At 49.8% G+C, this 24017-nt stretch overlaps 1 protein-coding gene and 1 long non-coding RNA gene across 2 annotated transcripts; one reads left to right on the plus strand and one right to left on the minus strand.

Moving 5' to 3' along the window:
- Positions 1 to 2357: 2357 nt before the first annotated feature.
- On the minus strand, positions 2358 to 10316 carry LOC139033411 (uncharacterized). Its single transcript, XR_011485972.1, has 2 exons — positions 3408 to 10316; positions 2358 to 2929 (listed from the first exon to the last, which is right to left on the minus strand). It is a non-coding gene; the product is annotated as an uncharacterized lncRNA (long non-coding RNA).
- On the plus strand, positions 10297 to 23745 carry GRPEL1 (GrpE like 1, mitochondrial). Its single transcript, XM_020880328.2, has 4 exons — positions 10297 to 10403; positions 13403 to 13565; positions 15466 to 15547; positions 22647 to 23745. The coding sequence occupies exons 1-4, from the start codon at positions 10342 to 10344 to the stop codon at positions 22991 to 22993; spliced, it is 654 nt and encodes a 217-aa protein (XP_020735987.1). The 5' UTR covers positions 10297 to 10341; the 3' UTR covers positions 22994 to 23745.
- The last annotated feature ends 272 nt before the right edge of the window (positions 23746 to 24017 follow it).

Consider the following 24017-nt stretch of genomic DNA (forward strand, 5'->3'; position numbering starts at 1 on the left):
TTCAAAAAATTAAGATCATGGCATCCAGTCCCATCACTTCATGGCAAATAGAGGGGGAAAAAATGGAAACAGTGACAGATTTTCTTTTCTTAGACTCCAAAATCACTGTGGACAGTAACTGCAGCCACGAAATTAAAAGATACTTGGTCCTTGGAAGGAAAACTATGACAAACCTAGATGGCTTATTGAAAAGCAAAGACGTTACTTTGCTGACAAAGGTCCACATAGTCAAAACTATGGCATTTCTAGTACTCATGTACGGATGTGAGAGCTGGCCCATAAAGAAGGCTGAGAGCCAAAGAATAGACGCTTTTGAATTGTCGTACTGGAGAAGACTCCTGAGAGTCCCTTGGACAGCAAGGAGATCAAACCAGTCAGTCATAAAGGAAATCAACCCTGGATATTCATTGGAAGGACTGATGCTGAAGCTGAAGCTCCAATCCTTTGGCCATCTGATGCGAAGAACTGACTCATTTGAAAAGACCCTGATGCTGGGAAAGATTGAAGGAGGGAGGAGAAGGGGACGACAGAGGATGAGATGGTTGGATGGCATCACCAACTCAATGGACATGAGTCTGAGCAAGCTCCAGGAGATAGTGAAGGACAGGGAAGCCTGGAGTGCTGCAGTCCACGGGGTGGCAAAGAGTCAGACACTCCTTAGCGGCTAAACAACAAAACGACAATCAGGCAGACAAAGGCCGCTTGGGGTCAGAGGTTCAGGAGGAGAGGAAGAGATGCTCCAGGCTGGGACTTTAGAGAACAGAGGGCCTGCAAGATGTCAGTTCAGCATGCTGCTCAGGCCTGGAGGGCAAGGAGTTGAGGCTGGCCATCCTAGGAATGCGAGCTTTAGCCTGGAGCCAGCAGGGAACCACATGTGGGTGACAGAAAGGAACCATGCGATCAGATGTACCCAGGGGCCCAGCCAGTGGTTCCTCACCTATGTTCTCAGCCAGAGATGATGTCAGGGAAATGACTGGGTGGATGGGAAACCAAAATGTTCCCTCTATGGCCGGACGAGTTGATTTTGGAGACTGTGGCTTCTATCTGTGGGCCAGCGGGTCTCCCGACACCGGGCCCAGGCCTCCTTCGTGGGGCCCAGAGAAGTGTGCTCGGACTCTGCTGGCCGACCTCACGTACCAGGACCGCCGCCTGTCAGTGGCTCAGAGCCCAGAAGCAGAAGTCTGAGTTAGTGCTTGCAGTGCCCTGCAAAGACACAGCACCAGGGACAGATTTGTACAAAGGCAGATTTATTAGAGGACTCAGCTCGCGGGGTTGTGGAGGCTGAGAAGACCCACAGTCACACAATTTGCAAGCTGGAGACCCAGGAAAGCCAATCGTGTAATTCAGTCCAAGTGAAAAGGCCTGAGAATCCTCACCCCGCCCCCACCCCATGCCTGTCAATATGACTTTACTTGGAAATGAGGTCTTTGTAGATGTAATCCGTGATGATGGAGAATGGTGTGCCCTAATCCTATTTGACTGGTGCCCCTTGAGAAGAGGAAAATTTGAACACGGTCACAGAGGGAAGAAAAGAAGGTCTGTTGTTTTAAGCCCCGTGTATGAGTTTTCCAAGGCTGCCATAACAGAACACTACAGACTGCTTAGCTTAATCAGTGGAAATCCATAGATTCACAGTTCTGGAGGACAGAGCCCCAAGATCGAGGTGTCACTAGGATGACTCCTTCTGAGCCTGAGGGAGAATCTGTCCTTTGCGTCTCTCCTGGCTTCTGGGGGCTTGCTGGAGATCTTTGGGGCTCCTTGGCTTGAAGAAGCATCACCCCAACCTCTGCCTTCATCTTCACGTGACATCTCCCTATGTGTCCATGTCCAAATGTTCCCCTTTTATAAGAACATCAATCGTATCGGATCAGGGCCCAGCCTTATGAACTCACTTTTTTATTTATTTTCAATTGAAAGATAACTGCTTTACAATGCTGTGTTGGTTTCTGCCACACAACATGAATCAGCCATAGGTACACATATGCCCCCTTCCTCTTGAAACTCCCTCCCACCTCCCACCCCATCCCAGCCCTCTAGGTTGTCACAGAGCACCGGGTTGAGCTCCCTGAGTCATAGAGCAAATTCCCACTGGCTGTCTATTTTACACTTGGTAATGTACGTGTTTCCACGCTACTCTCCTTTCACCCCACCCTCTCCTTCCTCTCCCCCCATGTCGACAAGTCTTTTCTCTATATCTGCATCTCCACAAATGCTGCCCTGCAAATATTTGATGATCTCATTTAACTTGATTAATCTATAAAGACCTTATTTCCAAATAAGGTCATATCCTGAAGCCCTGGGGTTAAGACTTCAACATGTAAATTTTGAGGGAACACAATTTAATCCATGACATCTACTCAGAGTTCCAGAACGGGTTTATTTCTTGTCTTAATTGAAGATTTACAATGGTTGAGTGGGCCATAAAACTTATGTTTTTGTGAGAAGCATTTAAGTTGTTGGTCTTGTATGCTTTTCTACTTAGAAGAAATTGAGATTGACTAAGCCATGGGTCACAGAGAAGTTTCATTCACTTCCCTTCCTCCTGATGCTCTGCCAGGATTTTCCTCAGCATGTGCATGCCCACATCTAGTGAAACTTTTCCAAGCCTATCCTAGGTTTTTTCGTACATTGTCTTTAACTGTGGTAAAATATAGATAACATGGGCTTCCAGGTGGCACCAGTGGTGAAGAGCTCGCACCCCAACGCAGGAGACGTAAGAGATGACACGTCTGCGCAGCGTGGCTTGGCTGTGTCTGTGATTCTTCAGGGAGGTGGGGATGAAGGGGTACCCACCTGGTGACTCGAAACTTGTTTGGGGTGGACTTGAGGATTCCCGCGCAGTTTGCAGTCTGTTAGACCAATGTTAGGACTCGCTCACATCTCCTGAGTTCTGGCTGAATTCAGTTGGGATAAATGCCCAGCAGGAGCACTGTCAGGAGGTGAAAAACGGGCAGTAAACATCACAGGGGAAGTCAGACGGCTATTACATTTGAAAAGTAAGATGACGCCAGGGTTGAGGCTCCCAGAGCCAGGACACAGGCACACACACACACAGACAAGACATACACACAGGCACACACATACACACAGAGGAACACACACACGGATAACACACACAGGCACACACATACACACAGACGTATACACACACACACAAGATACACCAACACGCACACACACACAGAGGTACACACACAGACAAGACACAGAGAGAGAAAAGACACACACACACACTCAGCGGGGGGTGCCTCTGTGTGCTGCCCCCGTGTGAAGTGAGCAACAGAGCCATCCAGACAGGCGTGAGAGAAGCCAGAGGCCCCTCTGCGGCCGGAAGGGCCCGGGAGGGTGGTGATAGAAGCGACCGCAGAGACAGGGAGAGGCCCGCAGGAGCCCACAGAGCCGCTTACACCAGGGGCCCCAGCTGGAGGGTGGAGAAGCCGGCTGAGAGGGGACCAGCTCTCCCTGGGGTCCTGGCCCAGGCGGGCTCCAACTGGCTTTTCTGCCACCTCCAGACACTGGCTCTGTTCCTGTTGACGGGAGAACCTTCGGCTGTGAAAACTCCCCTTGGAGAAAGTGCTCTCCAGCGTGCCACCTGAGGGAAAAGCAATCAAATCCGTGAAGCTGCTTTAACTTGAGTCCCAGCAGGAACAGGGGCTTCCCAGGTGGTGCCAGGGGTAAAGAACATGCCTGCCAATGCAGGAGATGTAAGGACACAGCCGCATCCCTGGGGCGGGAAGATGCCCTGGAAGAGGAAATGGCAACTCAGTCCAGTATCCTCGCGTGGGGAATCCCAAAAAACAGGGGAGCCTGGCGGGCTACAGTCAATGGTATCATAGAAAGTCAGACACGACTGAAGCAACTTAGCATGCATGCACTCACGGACAGGGAAACGGTGTGGTTGCGAAAGGGGCTGTTTCTCCCAGGATATAAAAGGCCTTCCCTCATTCATCCACTCACCTCCAGGGGCTGGCACTTGGCACCAGGGGCAGTCGTGAGCTGCTGAAATCCACAGCAGATAAAACAGACCCGCTCTGCCCTCACAAACTCACGTGCTGGTCAGGAGAGGCCCACGAGAGGCGAGACAAGTAAGCACGACAGACGTGCAGCGGGGTGGACTGGCGGCAGGGAGCAGAGTCTGGAAGCAGCACGCTGGCTGTCTGGGACAGAAGTGGGCTCGAACCCTGGTTCCAGCGTGCATTGGCTGTGGACCTCTCTCGGCTTGTCAGCCACTGGGGTGGGGAGAACAGGCAGAGCCTAGAATTCAGCAGTGCTGAATGAGTGGATGGAAAACCCAGCCTCACACACTCGTGAGAGCACAGCGCTGGCTCACGGGTGTCTCATCAAATTCCTGCGATGTTGAGGAGAGGGGTTTCCCATACCCAGAGAAGATGGAGGGTCACAGAAGACCCCAGATAAAGCTGTTGCTGGTATCCTCTTCAGGACTAGAATGTTAAGCTGGGAAGGGATTATGAGAATGAAGACCTTATTTCTCAGCCTCCCTTGCAGCTAGGCGTGACCACGTGACTCAGGCCAATAGGGTGTGAGCTGATATGGCACCTGGCATCCTGGCCACCTCCTCAGAAGACTCTTGCAGTGTGGTCTTTCCCTTCCCCCACTTCTGCCAGCCTGCTTCTTGGGATGTTACTGTGAGAACCCCGGTGAAGGCAAGAGCCACACCCTGCGAAGGCAGAGCTGTGAGCAGGAAGGAGTTGGGACCCCTGAACACCTGGGGCCACAGAGCCACCCAGACTTTGGCAGATGGGGAATTAAACTTCTCTGGCTTAAGTTACTGTTGCTTTGGATCCTAGTCCAGGAGGGCATAAGGAGGAGGGCAGAGGCAGGTGTGCCCACTGCTTCCATGGGCCCTGCATCCATGTCCATGTTTTCTGACAGTCAGGCCACCAGTGATGGGTAAGGAGGTTCTGAGGCACTCTGGGTTCAGCCACAGCTCCAGAGAGCCCCTCTGCCCTTGTGCCCTGCGCGTGGGAAGTCCAGGCTTTTCACAATAACATGAGTGTTTTTGGCCTTGTGAAACAGGCAAGAGGTACAGCTCACCTCTGCTCATCACAGGGTCCCAGCTGTTACCTCAAGATGCCTATGGCTCCAGCTTTGGATTTGTGATCAATCCAAGGTCAGGGTCAAGGGTTCAAGGGAAGACCAAGAGTGCAGGTGCCCAAGGTCCTAACAGCGACAAGAGAAAAAGGAACTTGGGAGGAGAAGATGTTACTATTCCTATTATCCCACCATTTCACTGACAAAGGGCCATACAGTCAAAGCTATGGTTTTCCCAGTAGTCATGTGTGGATGTGAGAGTCTGGACCATAAAGAAGACTGAGCGCTGAAGAGTTGATGCTTTCAAACTGTGGTATTGTAGAAGACTCTTGAGAGTCCCTTGGACTGCAAGGAGATCAAACAAGTCAATCGTAAAATCCTGAATATTCATTGGAAGGACTGATGCTGAAGCTCCAATACTTTGGCCACCTGATGCAAAGAGCTGACTCATTGGAAAAGACCCTGATGCTGGGAAAGATTGAAGGTGGAGGAGAAGGGGATGACAGAGGATGAGATGGTTGGATGGCATCACTGACTCAACGGACATGAGTTTGAGCAAACTGCAGGAGATGGTGAAGGACAGAGGACCCTGGCATGTATAGCCCATGGGGTTGCAGAGCTGGACACAACTTAGCGACTCAATAACAACAACATCCTACCATTTACATTTTCTAATGGTTCCATAAAGAGCACCCACTATTTTCATAATGAGAAGCTGTCCCTCCTGCTAACCATCATGCTTCACACAGCTCTCACTTTTCTTCTCACTAACGGCTGATTCTGTTGATGCCCAGGAGTATTCCAATTGCAGTGCAGTTCAGTGATGAACAATTTAATCAGCCTCAGATTCAAATCCTCTCCCATGTCCACGGGCTTTGTAAGACACTTCTCTCGGGGCTCAGGAGTTTGCCACCACCCCCTCCTTTCCTGTCCTTCAGGTGTCTCTGCAGGAGGAGGCGACGGTGCCCACCCTGCACCCAAGCCACACCTGGAGACCACTGGTTCCGGGGGGCTGCCGCCGGCCCTCAGATGCTCTTGACTGTCAGTTCACGTGTTTCTTCGTTCCTCATGCAACTGATCTGGCTCTTTTTGCAGAAAGTTATTTCAGCCTGAACATCTGTGGCCCCTTCCGGTGGCATTTTCTCACCAAGAACATACACTTCAGTTTGGAGCCCGTGTGCTCCAGAGGAATGGCAGTGCAACTTGCTGCTGGTTGTCAGACCCCTCTGACAGGAAAATCTCTTAACCAGGGCCCCCGTCTCCCCCAGCTGCAGGGTTTTTTCTTTGGTGGTGGCGGGGGGGGGGCTCTCCTGTAGCACTGAAACAAGTGAACAAAAGTGGGCCAAGAATGAGACACCCCAATAGGAATTGGAACAAGGTGTATGGTTAATCCATTCTGAGTACTGGGAGCCCAGATAAAGTGGAGAGGGTGGACATAATGCCCACCTCCTAGGATGGAGACATGGCTTAGTGAGCCAGGTGGGGTTTCCATTGTGCCGCATCACACAGGGCTGGGCTGGGCTCTGGTCTGGGGGGCCTGCTCAGATGGTCCATGGAGTCCAGCTCCTTGAGACAGCAGATCTGAGGGCCTCGTGTCCTTGCTGGTGGCCAGATGGGGGCTGCTGTCTGCTCTGAGGCCACCTTCTCAGTGGACCCCCCAGCTTCACACCAGCTGCAGAGATCTGAGTCCTTCTCATGCCGTGAAGCATTCTGACTTTGCCTGAAGGAGGAAACTTTCTGCTTTTAAACAGCTCACCAAGATTGAGCCCACCAGATACTCTCTACAAAAGGTCACTGGCTTAGGACTCCAGCTACATCTACAAAGTCCTTTCACAGCAGCACCTAGCGTTTGATTGAAAAACCAGGGGCGGGTAGCTTTAGTCCGTTTTTAGAATTCTGTCCGCTGTACCCATCATACCCATATATTTTTTTGTGTATTTCGGAGTTGGATAAAAGATGAAAATCCATGCCCCTGCTGAGGGATAGTAATAATAAAGAGGATAACGCAGCTTGTGGCAGCAGCCAACACTCTGATGACAGTTCTGGCTTCAACTGTGATGGTTATGTGGGCTGGGATTGGTTGGGAAAAACAGGCAAAAGTTCTGCCTTTTTCCAAGTGTGTGATGAATCTGGCCCATCTCCCAGCCCCGCATCACTGCAGGGTGGGCTGGTCCAGGAGGAGACACCTGCACAAAGCCTGGCACTTGCAGGCGCTCAGCTGTCACAAACACCACACCCATGGCCCACATGCTGTCGTGTCTTCCGCATGACCTTCTCCTGAGGACATTTTTTCACACGTGACTCCATCCTTGTTGCGCTTCCCTGATAGCTCAGTTGGTAAAGAATCTGCCTGCAATGCAGGAGACTCCGGTTCGATTCCTGGGTCAGGAAGATCCACTGGAGAAGGGATAGGCTACCCACTCCAGTATTCTTGGGCTTCCCTTGTGGCTCAGCTAGTAAAGAATCTGCCTGCAATGCGAGAGACCTGGGCTTCACCCCTAGGTTGGGAAGATCCCCTGGAGAAGGGAAAGGCTACCCACTCCAGTATTCTGGCCTGGAGAATTCCAAGGACTGTATAGTCCATGGGGTCGCAAAGAGTCGGACACGACTGAGCGACTTTCACTCCTTTCCATCCTTGTTGAGGGCACCGTGGGCTGTTCAGCTTGCTCTTCCTGCACCCCCTGCATGGGCCACCCACTTGATTTGCTGGAAATGAGTTCCAAGGGCTGACGCAGGAGTCTTCCCATGCTGGCAGCTTCACGTCCACGTGCTGATGACTTGCACTGGGGTGAACTTCCAGACCTCAGCAGGCTGTCAAGGATGCCGTTCCCAATATGGCCACAAAGTGGCAGCACAGACAGGCCTCCACTCAGGAAAGTTGACCGTTCTGGATGTAGATCTAGGGCATGGCCTCTTGGCTGTCCTGGACCAGTGTTCAGTGACAGCAGAAACATCACGACGGCCACAGCCATCCATTGTCTGTTTCAAGACACAGAAGCCATCACTGTTGATAGTCCCCATGCTGTATTGTGAGCTCTTTACAGCAGGCTTCCTATTTGATTCCCTTGAGTCCTAAGAAGAGATAGGAAATGAGGATTTGCACCTCTTTTATTCCTCAAAATAAATGATATAGTCCGAGTTTTATGGGTGAGCGGATCAATGCTGAGAGCAATTAGATGATGCTGCCCAAGGTCACAGCCAATGAGAAACATGTTTTAAATTTTATTAGCGTATAGCTTTTTGTTTTCTGTTGGAGTATAATTGCTTCATAATGCTGTTAGTTCACAAAGTGAATCAGCAGAGTGTACAGATTTACAATGCTGTGTTAGTTTCAGGTAAACAGCAAAGTGATTCAGTTATACATACACATATATTCATTCTTTTTCAGATTGCTTCTCCCATATAGGTGGTAACGGAATATTGAGTAGAGACCCTGTGCTATACGGTAGGTCCTTGCTGGTTCTCTATTTTACATACGGCAGTGTATGTTACTTCCAAGCTCTTCATTTATCCCTTCCCCATGACGTGTATTTAATTTTACTATAGAAAAGTTCACACAGAGAAGAAAATGATCCTAACTCCCACACTATTTATCATCCTGCTACCACCATTATCAACATTTTGCCTCTTGTGTTTCTTCCATCCTCATTTTTTTTTCCAGCCTGCATAATCATAAAGCAAATTCCAAATTCTGTGGCAATTTAAATACTCCCATTGGCATCTCCGAACAATTACAGTATTTTTATCTGAACTCTAGGCTACCTCACTTTAACAAAAATATCAGTAACTCCTGTCATCTAGCAGTTTATATTTTGACTTTCCCCTTTATCTTACAGATGTCTCTTTTCATAGTTGGTTTGTTCAATCATGATTCAAATAAGGTCCACACATTCCATCTTTTATGCGCTCTAATTCTTACTTCCTTTTTTCCTCTAGACCACTAACTAATAAACTGGGTCACTTGCCCAACAGAACGTCTTACATTCTGGATCTGACTTTTTGCCTCCTTCTGCGAGTGGCGCAGGGCCTGACATTCAACGTGATGAATGCTCTTAATGGGAGCAAAGCAGGAGAACATAGGTTTGGTCCTCACAGATGGGACACGCAGGCAGCACTCTGTTGGGGACACCACGGGCTCTGCGACTCTGGCAGAGGGGACAGCAGCTGCGAGACACAAGTACAAACAGCACCTGGGCTCCTTCGTGGCCCGAGACAAGAGGAGCACTGTCATTGCTAAGAGTAAGGAAAACACTTGGATTTTATGAGCTTTGGTTGTGTCCCCAGAAGCTGTCCTCGATGCTGTTTTGGTAGGCTTTGTGTCTTACTCGGAGAAAACTGGGCTTTCCTTGTAGCTCAGTGGGTAAAGAATCTGCCTGCCGTGCCGGAGACCCCGGTTTGATCCCTGGGTAGGGAAGATCCCTTGGAGAAGGAAATGGGAACCCACTCCAGTATCCTTGCCTGGAGAATCTCATGGACACAGGAGCCTGGTGGGCTGCAGTCCATGGGGTCGAAAAGAGTCGGGCACGACTGAGCGACTAACACACTGGAAAAAGGAAGGTGGAAGAACAGTGCAACCATCACCCGTCTCCTCACCCAGCCCCGACGCCTCCGCGCTGGGCCACACACGCTTCCCGGTTTTGGCGTTAATAAAACCCACAGTACCGACGGAGGGCCCCTCCGGCCACCAGTCCACCCTCTTGCGCCGCGAAGTCGCCGGCAGGACGGGCGATGACCGCCTAACGCTGTTTTAACCGACTTTCCTGGAGCCCTGCGGTCGCCCGTACACGAGTTTTCGTCCTTGACCTATTTGCCTTTAGCCTACACTGAGCACCCAGAGTCTGGCTCGGTTCCAGGAGCTCGGGCTGTGAGGGAGCAAAGGACAAAAGCCCTGGCGCCTCGCCACCTCCCAGAGCAAGAAGCGCCCCGAAACACGAGGCACACGTACAGAACGGGGAGGCCTAAGTGGAAACCGCGCTCGAGAGTCTCCTCGCCCGCTCAGTCCGCACTTCCGGCGCCCTCCCCCATGCTCTCTCTCTATTGGTTCTTTCCTTGACCACGCCCCTCCACGGAGGAGTCTGTTTCCTTCACCTTTCACCTCAGCTTCACTTTCTGGGACCTCTCAAGGCCTCAAACCCCGCCCATCGCCCAGACCGGCAATTATTGGTGAACACGGCCTGTCCATCAAAGGAAGAACGGTGGGGCATTGGCTGAGGGGAAGCAATTGGGCGGGATAAGCACGAAAAGGGCCTCGCGCATGCCTGGTGCGCGCGCGCAGTGCCGGCAGCAGTCATGGCGGCTCGGTGCGTGCGGCTGGCGCGGCGCAGCCTCCCGGCTTTCGTGTTGTCTCTCAGGTAAGGGGCGCCGATTGCCAGGCTTAGGAGGGGCGCGGTGCCCCCGCTGGCTCGGACGCGAACCTTGCCCGGATCCGGCCCGGGCGTCGTGGCTGGGCTTCCAGACGCGGGGCGCGGGCTCCGGTGGGCCCTCCGGGGGGGCCTGCCCGGCCACCCCTCTGTCGGTGCTGCCCGCGGGGCGGACGGGACGGCGCCCCGCGCGAGGCGGCGGTGGCGAGCGGCCTCATTCCGCCCGGCCCGAACCTCCTCCACCTCCGCGTGCTGCGGAGTCGGAGCACAGAAGGGCCGCAGCCCCTACCTAACCCGCCGTGGGGAGAGCCGCTGATTTAGAGCAGTGACGCTGCGGCAGAGGTCACGAGGCCCTGCCCTCTCCTTGGCTTTTCTTTTGCCTTTTTTTTTTTTTTTTTAAACCTGCGGTTTCTGCCGTTTCAAAGTCCGGTCTCCTAACTTAGTTTAGCCCGTGCGTAGCGGACTCATCCTGAAGCTGAAACTCCTAATACTTTGGCCACCTGATGCGAAGAACTGACTCATTGGAAAAGACCCTGATGCTGGGAAAGATTGAAGGCGGGAGAAGGGGAGGACAAAGGATGAGATGGTTGGATGGCATCACCGACTCAGTGGACATGAGTTTGAGTAAACTCCTGGAGTTGGTGATGGACAGGGAGGCCTGGCTTGCTGCAGTCCATGGGGTCTTAAAGAGTAGGACATGACTGAGCGACTGATCTGAATTAGCACCTTCCACGTTGGGGGTAGCTTTGGAGAACCAGGCTATCTGTTAAGAGAAGCTGCTCTGGGCCGAACACGGGGTAGAAGCTGCGCGGAGCAGGACCTGGACTTTGCCCTCAAGGAGCTTTATTTAGTGATGGTGAGACTGTAAACGGGTCAGTAAACGGAGACGAGGACAGGGCGCGGGGTTGAAGCTACGATTCTAGCCTGATCCATTGTGTAGACAGCGTGGAAACAAACCTACCTGGGGAGTCATGAGTGAGGAGAGGCTGTTGGCTCAATTTGTGATTCTTGTAACTGGCATTGATTGTCTGGACGTGTGTGCGGGCTCAGTCCCTTCAGTCGGGTCCGACGCTTTGCGGTCATTTGGATTGTAGCCAGTCAAGCTCCTTTGTCCATGGGGATTTTCCAGACAGGAATACTGGAGTGGGTTGCTATGCCCTCCTTCAGGGGATCTTCCTGATCCAGGGATTGAACCGGCTTCTCTTATGTCTCCTGAATTGGCAACTGGGTTATTTATCACCAGCGCCACCTGGGAAATCCAGTTGATTGCCAGGAGTGCGTGCATTTCTGCCTTTTGTGTAAGGAGGCTCAAGTAGGGGAGAGAGTAAATTGAACTGTGTGCAGAGCTCTGGGAGTGACTGAGTTCTGGGAGCCTCCCTGCAAACCCAGACGGGCTGCTGCAGGGGGAGGTCTGCTGAGTGGAGTGGACCCAGAAGGCCGTGACTGTTACACCCAGAGGCCAGGGCGGCTAGAAGCTAAGGCAGGTCACAGCAGCACACTCCGTTTTTAGATGATTAGTTTTTTAACCCCAGAAGTAAAAATAGCAGTATAAAGCTTATTGGTCTTCACCCCCATGTTGTTCAGCTCAGTTGTGTCCAGCTCTTTGCCACTGCGTGCACTGGAGCCTGCCAGGCTTCCTTGCCTTCACTGACTCCCAGAGTTTGCTCACACTCACGTCCATTGAGTTGGTGATGCCATCCAGCCTTCTTTTCGTCTGTCCTCCCCTTCTCCTCCTGCCCTCCATCCTTCCCAACATCGGGGTCTTTTCCAGTGAGTCAACTCTTCACATAAGTATTGATGACAGACTAGTGTATCCTTTTATTCTCCTCAAAATAGGACTTCTGGTTTGTGTTTACAAAACTGGAGTCGTGTTTTGTGTATCTCTCTAAGTTGCGTGTCTTCCTGCACAGTAGCCCCATGGTGCAGCCAAAAGATGGCAGGTTAACACTGCCCTCTGTCTGGTGGCTGCTCAGTGTTCCAGACCACGGAAGCAACAGTTTGTTCAGCCGTGTCCTTCTGAGCAGTCTTCTGTTTCCAGCTTTTCATCCTGGAAAACATCTGTACCTGCTGCCTTAAACACCCTTGTACACATATTCTGTGTGCCCTTAGCTTTCCTGTTCATTGAGGCAGCTTTCTTTAATCTGGGACGGAAATGAATGTGATTTATTTTCAGATTGGTCTGTGGCATACTTTAGAGCGCCACTGGACCTGTTGAACAGATCCGTATTATTCATTAATGGCGCTGTGGCCTTGAGCTTATTACTTAACCTTTTCCACATGGGAATCAGATTGGGTAATATCCCAAGTCACTTCCAGCATTAGTTCTAGAGCTTTTTGTGTTTTCCCCTGTACATACCACCCCATGCTTTCCTGCCTCCACACCTTTGTTACACCCTTCCTGAAGTGGGTCTGTCTTGTCTCCTTGTGGCTTTGTATGTGAACTCTTGCCTGTTCTTCAGAGTCCCTCTGCCCAAATCCTTTCCCAGACTTCCATTTCTCGAAAGCTAGAAATATTTACTCTGAGCCTCCCAAAGCACTTGGTTCCTCTTTTATCACTTTCAAACCCAAGTTACAGTTCTATGTATATAGATACCTTTTTGCATGACCATAAGTACCCTGTGGGCAAGATGTCTGCCCACGAGGCTTTGTAATGGACAGCAGCACTGGACCTCACCTCCAGTAGTAGCTCTTTCTTCAGCATGTGGTGGGGTCTGCATGATCAGGAGTTCTGAGAGTGAGGAGAAGGGGAGATTAGTACTGTAGCCTTGGTGCACTGACGTTTTAGTTTAGGCGTGTATTGCAGAAGACTTACATAAGCAGATAGCTTCCATACATCATATGCAGTTTGCCTTTATTGTATCTAAGACAAATCCTTTCTCCCCCGTGTAGCAAGTAGTTTTAAATTACCTTTGATTTCCAAAGTCGTCCATCTGACTTTAACAAGCAGAAAAATCATGATCTTAATTTCTGTCATGTGGACTTGCCTTCAGGTCTTCTCCTCGGCTGCTGTGCACAGCTGCAAAGCAGAAAAACAATGGCCAGAACCTGGAAGAGGACGCAGGTCAGAATGAACAGAAGACAGATCTTCCCTCCACGGAGAAGACGCTCATAGAAGAGAAGGTCAAGCTGGAAGAGCAGCTGAAGGAGACCATGGTAAGGCTGTGGGCTCTCGTGAGGAATGTGGTCTGTGGAAATCCAGGTCCGTCTTCTGGGGATGTCAAGATGGCCTACTTAACAACAGAGGTGGAAGCCAGACGAATTCCGTCCCGTCGGGTTCTACAGCAAGTTACTGCTGAAGAAGGGCTAGAACTCAAATCCGCTGTGACTCTGGTTGTCGTGAGACTTATCTTCATGTGCTACATAGATTATATTGAATTAAGACTGAAAATGGTCTTTACAAGTGATGAATATTCAGTAGGGCCCTTAAGGCTGGGTCTTTGGGGGGACGAAAGTGGGAGCCAAAGGTAAAGTCACATGATGCTCTCCTCGGGATGTTGGAGTTTTATGAACTAATTAGTAATACAGATTATGACCTCGTGTGGAAAAGCGTTGTTCAGTTGCTCAGTCATGTCCGGCTCCTTGCGACCCCATGGACTGCAGCACTCCAGGCCTCCTTGTCCCTCACCATCTCCTGGAGTCTGCCCAAATTCATGTCCCCCAAGTCGGTGATGCCATCCGGCCATCTCTTCCTCTGTCTTCACCACCACCTCCTGCCTTCAATCCTTCCAGCATCAGGGTCTTTTCCAGTGAGTCAGTTCTTCGCATCAGGTGGTCAAAGTATTGGAGCTTCAGCATCAGTCCTTCCAATGAATATTCAGGTTTGATTTCCTTTAGGATGGACTGGTTTGATCACTCTGCAGTCCAAGGAACTCTCAAGAGTTTTCCAGCACCGCAGGTCGATAGTATCAGTTCTTTGGCATTCAGCCGTTTTTATTGTCCAGCTCTCACATCTCTGTGACTGCTGGAAAAACCATAGCTTTGAATAGACGGACCTTTGTTAGCAAAGTAGTGTCTCTGCTTTTCAATAAGCTGTTTAGATTTGTCGTAGCTTTATTTCCAAGGAGCAAGCATCTTTCAACTTCATGGCTGCAGTCACCATCCACAGTGGAGCACCGTCCATTTTGGAGCACAAGAAAATAGTCTGTCACTGTTTCCATCATATCCCCATCTATTTGCCGTGAAGCACTGTGCTAGGGCTTTGCTAACCCCTTTGTTTGTGTGAATCCTCACAGCAGCCCTGTGAGTCAGCCGTTAATACCCCTGTTTACAGATGAGGAAACTGAGGCCCAGGACTGTTTGGTAAAACTTCCCAAGGTCACCTTGCTGCCCAGGGGCAGGCCCACTGTCTGAGCCTCTGAGACCTTGCTCTTAACCGCAGCACTGGAGCCCCCAGAAAGCTGAAGGCAGTAACCTAGTGCCCAGAGGAAAAAGAGAAATGCCAGGAGATGGATACAATTACAGGAAGAGTTGGTGCAAAATGAGGAAGATACCAGAATTCTGATGATTATTACACAATAAGTGTTCCAACTGAACTGTAGTGGGGCAGTGTTAAAAATACCACAGGTTCATTCCTGAGGTTTTTCCTCTTCTGTGGGGTAGAGGCCAAAGCTGTCTGCTCAGGGTTGTTCTCCTGACCCTCTCCTCGGTATGAGATCCAAGCCAGGTCAGCCCATACCCTGGGTTCTAGGCTTCCCTTGAGCTGGAAATTCTGCAGAGGAATGAATGGTCCTTCCTTGAGAGGAACCATCAGAAGCAGGAGAAACTAGCAGCTTTTCTTGTGCTTTCCCCAGCTGTACACAGTGAGAATGACCGTGGGGGGTTATGAATATGTGATGCCTCGCCATCTTATTCCCCACGTGGTGGGAATAGTGGCACTGGTTAATTTACTTCTGTTTATTATGCAGCAGCTGTTTGTAATCCAGTCTCCAAAGTACTGATCGCTGCTGTTTGTATTTTGACTTGCAGTTTGTTATATCAGATGTGTTTACCTATGAATTTGTTCCAGATATATTTCATGTGAATTTTTCTTCCTTTTTTTTCTTTTTTTTTAAAGGAAAAATATAAGCGAGCTCTAGCAGATACTGAGAACTTGCGGCAGAGGAGCCAAAAATTGGTGGAGGAGGCAAAACTATATGGTAACTTTAATCACTGTATGATATTGATCCTGGGAGATACGGACAAGGAAGGGGGGGGGGGTGTGGTCTCAGACAACGTGATTGATCAGGTGGGGAGGGCGGGTGGCTGCTGGTTGCATTCCCTCCAGTTGTTGAGATGAGTCAGCTGTTGCCTAGCAGGAGCAGAGCTGGCTTGTGACGCACACTCATAGTGGTGAGCGTAATTCCTTCAATAGGAGAGGATCCTTCTCTCTCCCACACAAGGACCTCAGTGTGAGCCTGCAGGCACTCGCAGAGGTGCCCTGTGAGGCTGGGGTCCTCAGCCGGAGCAGCCCTGACGCTGGTCTCACTTAAGACCTCGTCAGTCGCTATCTGCATTGACACCGTTGGATCCTTCTGTCATCATGCTTCCCACCTTACAGTTGAGGTCAGTGAGACTGAAATGATTTGCCACTAAAATGGCCATGGCACCAAGGCCCGTCTCCCTACCCCATATGTGTTGTGCTGATCACACAGAAGACCACCTGAGTACTTAGGGGACACAGCTTTCAGGCTCCCCGTTCTGGATGCAGAACCAACAAGAGGTTAAACCCTCTGCTCAAGGACAGAGCTTGAGTGCTTGCACGTTCAGCACAGAGAACAGCCTCTCTGCACTTTTGTTGAATGTACAGTTGATGTGTAATGTGTTGATTCCTGCTCTACAGCAAGGTGACTCAGTTACACATCTTTTTACTTCCTTTTCCATTATTCCCTGTCACAGGGTATTAACCGTAGTTCCCCATGCTACACAGTGGTGACCTGTGCATTCTGTATATAATAGTTTGCACATGCTCATCTTCTGTAGAAGATGTCACGGGTAATTTGATAGTGTGCATGCTCAGTCACTCAGTCGTGTCCAACTCTGTGACCCCATGGACCGTAGCCCACCAGGCTCCTCTGTCCATGGGAGCATCTTGGAAAGAATACTGGAGTAGGTTGCCATTTCCTCCAGAGAATCTTGCCAACTGATGGATCGCACCCAAGATTCCTCTGTCTCCTGCATTGGCAGGCAGGTTCTTTACCACCAAGCCACCTGGGAAACCCTGTCAATTTGATCGTGACCATATTAGATCTGTAGATTGTTTTGGGCATTGTGGCCATTTTAACAATATTAATTCTTCCAATCCAAGAGCATGGAATATCTTTCCATTTCTTTGAATCATTTTCAATTTCCTTCACTCATGTTTTATAGTTCTCAGCATATAAGTCTTTCACCTCCTTGTCAGGTTTATTCCTAAGTATTTTATTACTTGATGTGATTTTAAAGGATATTGCTCTTTACATTCTCTTTCTGATATTTCATTGTTAGTGTAAAAAAAATTTGGCCAATTTCTGTATATTAATCTTATATCCTGATATCTTGCTGAATTCATTTATTCTAGTAGTTTTTGTGTGGAGTCTCAGGGCTTTCAATATGTATTGTATCATGTCATCTGTATATACTGACAATTTTACCTCTTCTTGTGGCTGAGACTTCCAGTACTATGTTGACTAAAGTGGTAAGAGTGAGCATCCTTGTGAATGGATGTTGGATCATACGGTTTTTCTTCATTTGTTGAGATGATTGTGTGGTTTTTGTCTTTTTTTTGTTGACGTGGTATATCTCATTGATTGATTTGGATATGTTGAACTATCATTATGATCCTGGGATGAATCCATCTTGGTCACGGTGTATGATCTTTTTTATGCGTTGCTAATTTCCATTTGCTAATATTTTGTTGAGAATTTTTGCATCTATATTCATCAAAGATATTGGCCTGTAATTTACTATTTTTTTCAGTAGTGTCTTTTCTTTGATTTTTGTAACAGGGTAATGGTGGCTTCATAGAATGTCTTTGGGAGTGTTCCTTCCTCTTCATTCTTTTCAGAGAGTTTGAGAAGAGTTGGTAGAAGTTCTTTCTATGTTTGATAGAATTCACCTGTGAAGCCATCTGGTCCTGGACTTTCGTTTGTAGGAAATTTCTTTTAATTACAGAATCTATTGCATGTCTAGTTATCAGTTTGTTCAGATTATCTGTATCTTCTTGATTCAGTTTTGGTGGGCTGCATCTTTGTAGGAACTTGTTTGTGTCTTCTAGGTTGTCAGGTTTGTTGGCATATAATTAATTGTTCATAATATTCTCTTAATGATTTTTATTTCTGTGGTATCTGTTGTGATTTCTCTTTCATTTCTTATTTTCTTTATTTGGATCCTCTCCCTTTTCTTGCTGAACCAATTTTTGTTTTTGTTTTTTAATCTCTAGTTTCTCTCTGATCTTTATTTCCTCGCTTCTGTTGACTTCAGGTTTTGTTTGTTCTTATTTTTCTAATTCTTTTAGGTAGTAGGTTGGGTTGTTTTGAGATCTTTCTTGTTTCTTAAAGAACTCCTGTATCACTGTGAACTTCCCTCTAAAAACTGCTTTTGCTGCATCCTGTAGACTTTGTATGGTTGTGTTTCATTGTCATTTGTCCCTAGGTAATTTTTAATTTCATTGTTGACCCATTGATATTTTAGTAGCATGTTGTTTAATTCCATGTAGTTGGGTTTTTTGGTTTTGTTTTTTCCATTTCTTTTTCTGGGGGTTGATATCTAGGTTCATACAGTTGTGGTCAGAAGAGATGCTGGAAATAATTTCTGTTCTGTTAAATTTGTTGAGGCTTGTTTTTGTGCCCCAGCATGTGGTCAGTCCTAGAAAAGGCTCTGGGTGCACTTGAACGTGTATTCTGGTTTTTTTGGATGGAATATCTTGAGCATATCAGTTAAGTCTGACTGTTCTATCATTTTGGATTTCTGTTGCCTTATTGACTTTCTGTCTAGCTCTGTCCATTGATGTGAGTGGGGCAGTAAAGTCCTACTGTTGTATTTCTATAAAGTTTCTCACTTTACATCTGTTAGCATTTGTTTTATGTACTTTGGGTGCTCTTGTGTTGAGTACATATATGTTGAGGAATATAATATCTTCTTGTATTGATTTTTTAATATCATGTAGTGTTTTTCTTTATCTGTGTTTATAGCTTCTGTTTTGATGTCTGTTTTGTCTGATGAATATTGTGACCGACCCCCCCCCCCCCCACTTTCTTATTTCCCTTTGCATGAAATATCTTTTTCTCTGTCCCCTCAACTTCCAACCTGTGTGCGTCCTTTGGTTACAGTAGGTCTCTGGTAGACGGTGTGTTGTAGTTTGATGTGTGTTTGTTTTTTGTATTGTGCTTGTTGTCTTTTTGGCTTTTGTAAATCTGGGCATTGTTGATTTGTGGTTACCCTGTTTTTCAAGTATGTTAACCCCTTCCTATATCTGTTTGCTTTAGACTGGTAGTCATGTAGGCTCAAACATATTCTAGGAAAAACAAGTCAACATTTTTTTTACTCCTTCCCTGTACTTTATGATTTTGATGTTGTCTTTTACATTTTTAGTGTTTACCCTTCAGCTATTCATTGTGGTTGTCATTGATTTCACAGAATTTTTTTTTTTTTTTTTCAATCTCTGTACCGACTTTTAAGTGATTCACTTTACAGTTGGGTTTTCTCTTGCTTATAGCTTCTTCTTTTCTACTTAGAGAAGACTTTTCAATGTTTCTTTTAGCATAGGTTTAGTATTGCTGTATTCAAAGTATAAAAAGTTTTTGCTTGTCTAAGACGTTCTTTGTCTCCTTCTAAATGGTAGTCTTGCTGGGTAGAGTATCAGGTCGCAGACTTTCCCCTTCCAGGACTTTGAATACTTGCCGCTCCCTTCTGGCCGCAGTGTTTCTGTGGAGAAATCGGCTGATATCCGTATGGGAATTCCCTTATAGTAACTCTCTTTTTTTTGCTCTTTAGAATCCTCTCTTTAACTGTTGCCATTTTAATTGATTTTTTTTAATGTGGACCATTTTTAAAGTCTTCATTGAATTTGTTACAGTATTGTTTCTATGTTTTTTCACTTCAAGAGGTGGGATTTTAGCTCCCTGATCAGGGGTTGAACCTGCACCTGCTTCATTGTAAGGTATAGTCTTAACTCGCTGGACCACCAGGAAGGTGCCCAGCCATGATGTATTCAAATACATTTTCATTCCCCCCGCCCCGGTTTTTCTTTTCTACTAGAATCCCTATATGTTGGCAAACTTTAAATTATCCCGCACTTATGTTGCTTTCATATTTTTTCATTTGGCTTTCTGTCTGCTGTTCTGATTGGGTGATTTCCATTATTCTGTCTTCCAGATTTCTTAGTTGTTAGGAGAAGCAGTTACCTACTGTGGTCTTGGAGGGCTTGTGTGTGTGTGTGTGCAGGAGCCTCCCTGTGTAGTAGCCTGAGTGGGTCTACCATTTTTGGAGAAAGACCTGCTTTTATAGTATAGGTGCTGCTGGGTGTCCTGGCCACTGTCCCACTGATGGGGGGGTGTGACTGGTTGAGCAGGGCCTCCCCTCTGTTCCATGGTTGTCACAGCCCTGTCAGGGGAAGGGTCTGCTCCCTCCTGGTCGGAGTGGACACCCCCAGGTCTGTTTCTGAGCTGCAGAGTGAGGTGGGTGGGAGTGAGCGCTCCCCCAGGAGGGGAGCCACTGAACACCCCTCCACTGCAGCTGTCCACCGGGGAGCGTGCTGCGTGCTGCCACCTGTTGTGCGTGCTGCCACCTGTTGTGCATGCTGTCGTGTCCGACTCCGCGGCCCCGTGGACTGACTGCAGCCCACCAGGCTCCTCTGTCCACGGGATTCCCCAGGCAAGAATACTGGAGTGGGTTGCCATGCTCTCCTCCAGGGGATCCTCCTGACCCAGGGATCGAACCTGCGTCTCCTGCCTTGACAGATGGGTTCTTCACTGCTGAGCCACCAGGGAAGCCCTCCTGTTGGCCGGGCTCACAGAGTATGCTGTTGTCACGTTGCCCTCAGCCCCACCTCCACCGTGGGAACGCAGGCAATCAGCCCTGGCGTGCCCCACTGCCGTGTTCCCAAAGCTCCCAATGCAGACCTCCTGGAGCCCAGACCCAGCCTTGCCTTCTTGGGCACACCCACCAGGCGCACAGATTCAGGCCTTAGTAGGCCGGGACCGTCCCAGCCACGAGTAGCAGGCCCCTCGGATGTCCCACAGATGCCGCTGAGCTTGCAGAGCTGGGGGCAGTGGCCTGGGTTTAGAGCTGCGCCTGCGTGGGGGTGATCGGCCGGCGCTGGTGGGCTCCCAGGGCTCCGAGAGGCCGTGCTCCGCAGGAGGCTGCCGGGGCGGGCCCGCCCTCCCTCCCTCCCTCCACGGGCCCTCTGACCAATGCGCCTTCTGCAGACACGCTTTGCTCTAGGTGCCGTCAGCTCCGCTCCTGTTTTCCTTCCTCTCTTTGGTCATCCCCTGCCCTGGCTGCGTGCCTGCTGCTCTCTAAATGTCCACGTTCTTCAAGACCTCCCCTCCTTTCATCACCTCCCCCACTGACTTGCCCTCCGACAGGGCTGAGTGGTGTTCACATACAGGTGAGCTGCCAGTTCAGACGTTTCTTCTCCATTCTAGTCCTGGCTGTCTTTACCTGGATGTCTCAGAGGTATTTTAAACTGAATTCTCCCCTCTGTGCTTTTCTTCCTCGTTTGAGTAAATGATACCGTTGCCCGCACAGGTGTTCAGGTCAGTCATCTGAGACTACGCTCTCCCCCCACGCCCGCTCCTCTCTTACCCCGGGGGTGGGGATGGCTGGCCTGCGCGCACCCGCCTCTGCCGCCTGTTGCACTCTGCCCAGGCCAGCTTCAGCTCCCGCATTGGCTCCACACCCTTGGCAGAGTGGCGTCAGCTCCCCTCCGCCCAGTCCACCACCCCCTGAAGCCGTCAACTCCTCTGGGTTTACATTGTCTTGGTGGACGGGCGCCCTGGGCTCCCAGGATGCGTGGCTCACTGCCGACTCTCAGTCCGCACCGCAGGCTCAAGAAGCCATGTCCCTGCGGTTAATGGTCCTCAGCACTCAGGAGGGCTCCTTCCTGGAAGTATAATTGGTAATTGTGTCTCGCTGTGGCGATCGTGCCCTGCGTGTCTCAGACCAACACTCCACGTGGGCAGATGTTTCCCCAGCAGCTCGAACGAGGGGTTAGTCCTTAATAGATGCTCACGTTTTTATTGGATGGGTAGACTTTTTTATTTCACTTTACAGCAACTGGGTGAAAATACTGTGTAAAAAAAAAGAGAAGCTGTAAACAAGCATTGCCTCCTTCAAAGCGTAGAACCTTTGACACTTGAGAAGACTTGAGCCGGTTGTGCTGGAGACTCGAGGTTACTGCGCTGCGGGGGAGGGGGTGCCTCTCCTCAGCCCCAGCTTCCTGCATTCAGCATCTGAAGGGTTGTCTTGAAACCACAGTTGTTTGCATTTATATAAAATTTTTCTAACTGTTATTTCTTCTGTTAGATTAAGGCTTGGGGTGTGTCCTGCTAACTTTGACCTCATGGTGCCAAGTAATGGCTAATGTTTATCGAGCACTTACAGTGTTCTAGGCGCTGTGATGTGAGTGACTTCCTGTCCTCATAAGCTTGCTGTGTGTCAGGTACTGTTGTCCCTGTTCTATCACCAGAGCAGCTTCAACCCAGAGGGGTTCAGCACGGTCACAGGGCTGTCTGGTGACAGCCGGGGGCGTGGCTGAGGTGGCGGGCTGGCCCCGTCCTGCTGGCCCCGTCTGTGGCAGGGAGGTGCTCGGGAGTCTGTGTGTCCTTTCGGTCTGGAGCAGGACTGGGGGTTTTCAGTCTGGCTCTGCAGGTTTTCAGGTGCCTGTCTTTACACCTCATTGGCTTTTGTCTAAACCTCGGAAAAGTTTTTTTGTTTAATCCAGCCCATTGAAATTCTAGGACCTGGTTTGAAAACAGGTGTGTGACAGAAGGACTCCCCAGGTGGCTCAGTGGTAGGGAATCGACCTGCCACTGCAGGAGACGCTGGTTGAGTCTCTGGGTCGGGAAGATCCCGGGGAGAAGGGAGTGGCAGTCCCCTCCAGGCCTCTTGTCTGGAGACTCCCTCGGACAGAGGCGCCTGGTGGGCTGCAGTCCCTGGGGTCACAAGAGTAGGACACGACTCTGAGCACGCACACGTCACAAAAGGAGGGCTTGTGGTTTTGAGCGGCCCGTGCAGTTGATGGAAAATGCAGTGACGGTCTCCCTTAACCTGGTGCAGGCATCCAGGGCTTCTGCAAGGACTTGCTGGAGGTGGCGGACATCTTGGAGAAGGCCACACAGTGCGTCCCGAAGGAGGAGATTCGAGACGACAACCCCCACCTGAAGAACCTCTACGAGGGGCTCGTGATGACCGAAGTCCAGATCCAGAAGGTGTTCACCAAGCACGGCCTGCTCCGGCTGAACCCCCTGGGCGCCAGGTTCGACCCGTACGAGCACGAGGCGCTGTTCCACACGCCGGTCGAGGGGAAGGAGCCGGGCACGGTGGCGCTGGTTAACAAAGTGGGCTACAAGCTGCACGGGCGCACCCTGAGACCTGCCCTGGTGGGGGTGGTGAAGGAGGCCTAGCGGCCCGCGGGTCCCAGCGCTCTGTCTCACCCGCTGACTCTTCCAGGGCGGGTTTGTCTTTTCTCACCTATGAATACTCTTGACCTTTTCCTAAACCTTGCTGCAAGGCTTTGGTAACCGGCGGCTCCACAGAAAAGGCAGGCACTTGCCCAGCTGCGTTAACAAACTGGAATATGGGAGTCTGTCTGTCCGTTGATTTTTAACACACGTTCCACGTGCTTACGGAACAGGCTGAAGGGACACTACTGGACTCTGGGGTATCACAAAAAACACTGTGTCTGCTCAGACTCTGGCGACGTCAGAGTGTTCCAAGTAAATAAAAGGCCTTCAGGAACCGCGTCTGCTGGCTGGCCGAGCCAGCTGCTGTGCGTCCCACGCGTCTCACTGGCCTGTGCGCTCCCGGCATGCTTGGTTTGACTCAGGCAGTGGAAGGGATTGCTGGGGGAGGTGTGTGCGGCCCTTGGTGACAAACGTGATTTGAGTTCCTTTATCATCAGTAACTACTTGCCTGCCGAAACAGTCACACCTCTGTATTTTGCCCCATTTCGGAAGGTGACGGAATCAGTTACCATTGTCCTGTTTCGTTTGCCTCTGGAAATGTTTAAATCTATACCCAGCTAGTGACCAGTGACCTAAAGGTGTTTCCCCTAGTAAGATGGACTTTCCTAGAGAAACCTGAAGACTGTGTGCTTGGTATATTTTAAATGTTACATTTTATTTAAGAGGATTAAAGCCCTGATGTTATTTTCCTACGTTCTGGAAGCTGTTCTGTGTGCTTTGATGGCGGAGATCCTCACGGAAGGACAGTGTGACGTAGCTCTCCGGGTCTCTGCTCAGACCCTGCAGCTGTGTGCCTGATGCCCAGACGTGTTGGCTCATGTTCCGGAAGGGCGAGTGGCTTCCTCCTGGGCTCCCCCTGGCTGGTGCTGGCGGTCGGTGCTCGGGGCAGGCCTGGGTCTGCCCCCGACCATGAGGACCACGGACGCTCAGGAGCAGCACCATCAGGGACATGTGACCGGCAACC

The sequence above is a fragment of the Odocoileus virginianus genome, unplaced genomic scaffold (genome assembly GCF_023699985.2).
Source record: "Odocoileus virginianus isolate 20LAN1187 ecotype Illinois unplaced genomic scaffold, Ovbor_1.2 Unplaced_Scaffold_5, whole genome shotgun sequence".
In the NCBI taxonomy this organism is placed as follows: Eukaryota; Metazoa; Chordata; class Mammalia; order Artiodactyla; family Cervidae; genus Odocoileus; species Odocoileus virginianus.

Bases quoted from the DNA above. Each gene is read 5' to 3' on its own strand.
- GRPEL1 (XM_020880328.2), top strand. From the start codon at position 10,342: ATGGCGGCTCGGTGCGTGCGGCTGGCGCGGCGCAGCCTCCCGGCTTTC. The intron at 10,404-13,402 runs GTAAGGGGCGCC...ACTTGCCTTCAG, and splicing joins GCTTTCGTGTTGTCTCTCAG to GTCTTCTCCTCGGCTGCTGT. The intron at 15,548-22,646 runs GTAACTTTAATC...AACCTGGTGCAG, and splicing joins GGAGGAGGCAAAACTATATG to GCATCCAGGGCTTCTGCAAG.